This window comes from Musa acuminata, chromosome BXJ1-3, assembly GCF_036884655.1.
Source record: "Musa acuminata AAA Group cultivar baxijiao chromosome BXJ1-3, Cavendish_Baxijiao_AAA, whole genome shotgun sequence".
Taxonomy (NCBI): Eukaryota; Viridiplantae; Streptophyta; class Magnoliopsida; order Zingiberales; family Musaceae; genus Musa; species Musa acuminata.
Window position 1 is genome coordinate 10,170,188 of NC_088329.1, and position 4,813 is coordinate 10,175,000.

At 55.1% G+C, this 4,813-nt stretch overlaps 1 protein-coding gene across 1 annotated transcript; it reads left to right on the forward strand.

The window, feature by feature from the left end:
* Window positions 1-1,993: 1,993 nt before the first annotated feature.
* LOC135636193 (uncharacterized) lies at window positions 1,994-2,839 on the forward strand. Its single transcript, XM_065147814.1, has one exon. It carries the CDS (start codon window positions 1,994-1,996, stop codon window positions 2,837-2,839), a length of 846 nt encoding a protein of 281 aa, XP_065003886.1.
* Window positions 2,840-4,813: the final 1,974 nt, after the last annotated feature.

Sequence of the window (4,813 nt, forward strand, 5' to 3'; positions counted from 1 at the left end):
GAAAAATTGATAAGATAGAGAAAAAAAAATTTAATAAAAATAATTTTCTCTTTTTAGTTGTTTCAATTTATGTTATAGTAATAGGGGGGTCACCATAGAGTCAACGGGGACACGGACTGTGACGCCAGCTATCCCATGGTTGGACAATCGAAGTGACTCCCCTCAGGGAGTAATGGCGACGCGACATGCCACGATGCCATCCGCGCGTGGCTCGCACCCTGCCCGAGTGAACGGCCATTAACGCTGACCCGACGTCGCCAACGTTACCCCCTCTCAGCCAGCGGCTCCGTCGCCCATACCCTGCACGTTCACCCAAACGCAGAAGGCGACGACCGAGGCCGCCCATACCCTGCGACAGGATGGTCCGCCACGCGACCCTAATGGCGATGTCAAATCCAGCCAGAGGCACGACCCTGCTCTGACAGGCAGGAACATCAGGTAGTATCAGACCCAAACTATAAATAGTCCAGAGCCCTAAAGGTAAAGGGAGGGGGACAACAGCACGAGTTCGACACATAGAAATCGTCTCCTCGTCCACTAATTAGACCGTCGGAGGGGTCGGGCCGAAGATACGGTCCGACCTTTGTGCAGGTACACGGCGACCGCGTTACCAGGACGCTGCAACTAGCCATCTCCGAAGACCACGCCCCGATCGGGTTACCGCGAGCGCTTCCCCAAAGACGTCAAGAAGCTCTACCTGTGATCCTCGGCATCCGGACCCCTGAACCGAGCCGTACCGCCCCGAGGTCACGACTTAAACAGGTGCAGACCGCATCAGATTGGCGCTAGAAGGAGGGCCTAAATGTCGAGCGATCCTCATGTCGACTCCGTCGGACCCGTCGCCCACGGAGAAAGAGAAATGCCGACGTCAATGCCAGATCGTTATTGGCGCCTGTTCAACGACTTAGGGATGCCACCCCCAATTACCCGCGGTCGGCCCCCCGGCCGTACCGCCCGAGGCGTTTTTCGCCCTCGCTAAGCAAGTACTGGGAATAGCGGAGATAATGCAGACCGTTGTCCCACTTATTTCCGAAATCAGGCGACTGACAGACGCCTCCGCCGACCCAACCCAACAAAGGCCGAGCACGGGACAGGATGCAACCGGTGAAACCCGAGACGGGGCCGTTCACCACGAGAGTTCGCCCGCACGCGTTTCTCCCGCACCCTCCCGAGCCGCGCGACGTCGCCCTGAGCCTGACTCCGTATCATCCGACTCGGCGGACAGCTTCATTAAGGTACAATTCTCCCAAGTCAACCGCCGCCTGGATGAATTCCGACGTGAGCTCCAGAAGTCACGGGACGAATCAAACGAGGGCACCTCGGGTGGATCCCCTTTTGTTCAGGAAATACAAGAGAAACATGTTCCCCTCAACTTCAGGGTGACGGCCCTAGAAACAAACGACGGCGGCTCCGACCCATTGGAGCATGTCGCCGCGTTCAGGACTCAGATGGCCCTCTACGGCACGTCCGACGCACTAATGTGCCGTACATTCCCGACCACCTTCAGAGGACCAGCACGCGCATGGTTTAGCTGGCTGCGCCAATCCTCAATCACATCTTTTGACCAGTTCGCCAAGGAGTTCGAACAAAGCTTCCTTACCAGCGCGCGGCCTCAGCCTCCCATAGCCGCCCTACTGGCGCTATCGCAGCACGAAGAGGAGACGCTCGCACAGCGTTCCTGACGGGGCTGAAACCCTCGAGGTTCTTCTGGTCACTAATTGAGAAGCCGCCGGCCACTGTCCCTGAGATGCTCCACCGTGCCAACCAATACGTCGCCGGCGAAGCGTTGGCAGCAGGAAGACGCACGGTCGGGAAGAAACCGCGGATCGAGTAATCCCGAGCCGCCACCTCGTCGGTCGACCCGCAATCCCGTCGGAGGCTCGACCATCCCGAGCAGCGGCTCCCGAGGCCTCCGCCCCTCCCACTCAACACGCCTCGTACCGAGATCTTCCTCCAGATCAGGGAGAAAGGTCTTTTGCGGCCCCCCAATCCCATGAGAGCTACTTACAAAAATCGATCGAAATACTGCAGGTTCCACCGAGACCATGGCCATGACACAGAGGACTGCCACGACCTCCAGAACCAGATTGAGGAGCTGATCAGAAGGGGGTACCTCGGCCGCTATCTTAAGGAACCTCGAGAAGCAACCCCGCGTCCCCGGATGCCCGTCGAAAGGCAGGTCGACGTCATCATCGGGGGACCGGCGGCAGGCGGCGGCAGCTCAAGCGCAAGGAAATCCTACGCCCGGAGCTCGGTCGAGAAACGCCCCCGACCCGAGCTAGAACCCGAAATCTCTTTTGGGGCCGAGGAGGGGGAACGGTCCCATCATGACGACGCTCTGGTGATCTCCATCCAGATCGCCAACGCTCGGGTAAAGAGGGTAATGGTCGACACTGGGAGCTCCGCCGACGTCTTGTACCTCGACGCCTTTAAAAGGCTCGGCTTGCCCACCGAGGACCTCATTCCCATAAGCTCGGCCCTCACGGGATTCACCGGAGACTCAATCTCCCCGCTCGGCACCACCACACTCCCTGTCACCATTGGGGAGGAACCAAGGACCAGGACAATAATGACTACGTTCATGGTGGTCAACCTGCCCTCGGCCTACAACGTCATCCTCGGACGCCCAACGCTCAACAAGCTGAAAGTGGTAGTCTCAACCTACCACCGAGCCATCAAGTTTCCCACCTTGGCAGGGGTCGGAGAGTCACGAAGCGACCCAGGAGAGTCAAGAAGGTGCTACCTCACCGCGGTCTCCCTCCCGAAGAGGGCATGCCCCCATATCCCAGACCCTCGAGAAGAGGCTGCCACACCAACGCACCTTGAACCCCCTGAGTAGCTTACCGAGATGCCGATAAAGGGAGACCGGCCCGGTCAGACTGTGAAAATCGGCACGGCCCAACCCAAAGAAAACCAGCTCCAACTCGTCGATCCAGTCATTTTACGAGTCGCTCCAGTTCGGCCTCCGACTTGCGACTCGTCGGTTCAAAGCATATCCCGAGCCGCTCCAGTTCATTTCCCGACTTGCGGCTTGGCGATCCAGTCATGACGAGTCGCTCCAGTTCATTTCCCGACTTGCGGCTCGGCGATCCAGTCATGACGAGTCGCTCCAGTTCAGTTCCCGACTTGCAACTCGTCGATCCAGTCATATTACGAGTCGCTCCAGTTCGGCCTCCGACTTGCGACTCGTCGGTTCAAAGCATATCCCGAGCCGCTCCAGTTCATTTCCCGACTTTCGGCTCGGCGATCCAGTCATGGCGAGCCGCTCCAGTTCATTTCCCGACTTGCGGCTCGGCGATCCAGTCATGGCGAGTCGCTCCAGTTCATTTCCCGACTTGCGGCTCGGCGATCCAGTCATTACGAGTCGCTCCAGTTCAGTTCCCGACTTGCAACTCGTCGATCCAGTCGTTACGAGTCGCTCGTTTGAGTCAAACATTACACAAGGACGCCATCCATCCACGGAACTCTAAAAAATCAATGCAACACGCCTCCGCCTGGGGGGGAAGTGATAGGGGGGTCACCATAGAGTCAACGGGGACACGGACTGTGACGCCAGCCATCCCATGGTTGGACAATCGAAGTGACTCCCCTCAGGGAGTAATGGCGACGCGACATGCCACGATGCCATCCGTGCGTAGCCCGCACCCTGCCCGAGTGAACGACCATTAACGCTGACCCGACGTCGCCAACGTCACCCCCTCTCAGCCAGCGACTCCGTCGCCCATACCCTGCACGTTCACCCAAACGCAGAAGGCGACGACCGAGGCCGCCCATACCCTGCGACAGGATGGTCCGCCACGCGACCCTAATGGCGATGTCAAATCCAGCCAGAGGCACGACCCAGCTCTGACAGGCAGGAACATCAGGTAGTATCAGACCCAAACTATAAATAGTCCAGAGCCCTAAAGGTAAAGGGAGGGGGACAACAGCACGAGTTTGACACACAGAAATCCTCTCCTCGTCCACTAATTAGACCGTCGGAGGGGTCGGGCCGAAGATACGGTCCGACCTTTGTGCAGGTACACGGCGACCGCGTTACCGGGACGCTGCAACTAGCCATCTCCGAAGACCACGCCCCGATCGGGTTGCCGCGAGCGCTTCCCCAAAGACGTCAAGAAGCTCTACCTGTGATCCTCGGCATCCGGACCCCTGAACCGAGCCGTACCACCCCGAGGTCACGGCTTAAACAGGTGCAGACCGCATCAGGTAGTTCTCATATTCGTCAAGTGCAACATTAGTCATTTCGTAGGTCATTAAAGACCCGATGAGTTCTTCGATCAAAAAAATATTCAAAATTTTTTATTCTTGAATAGTCATTACTTTTGAATTCCAATTTTTAGAAAGTGATCGTAAAACTTTACTAACAAGTTCAAAATTTGAAAAAGTTTTACCAAGAGCTTTTAAACTATTGATGACATCCGTAAAACGGGTGTATATGTCTCCAATAGTCTCGCTTGGTTTCATTTGAAATAGTTCAAAATCATGCATTAAAAAGTTGATTTTTGAATCTTTAACTTTGCTAGTGCCTGTATGTGTGATTTCGAGAGTATGCCAAATTTTGAAAGTCTTTTCGCACATAGAAATTCAATTAAACTCGTTTTTGTCCAAGGCACAAAATAAGACATTCAGATCCTTTGTATTTAGAGAAAAAGTCTTCTTCTCCAAATCATTTCAATCTTTCATTGGAAGAGAAGATATTTTTAAACCAGATTCGACTATATGTCATAAATCAAGATTCAATGAAAGCAAAAAAACTCTCATTCGAGTTTTCCAATAAGTGTAGTCCGTCCCATTGAAAAAGAGACGACGAATG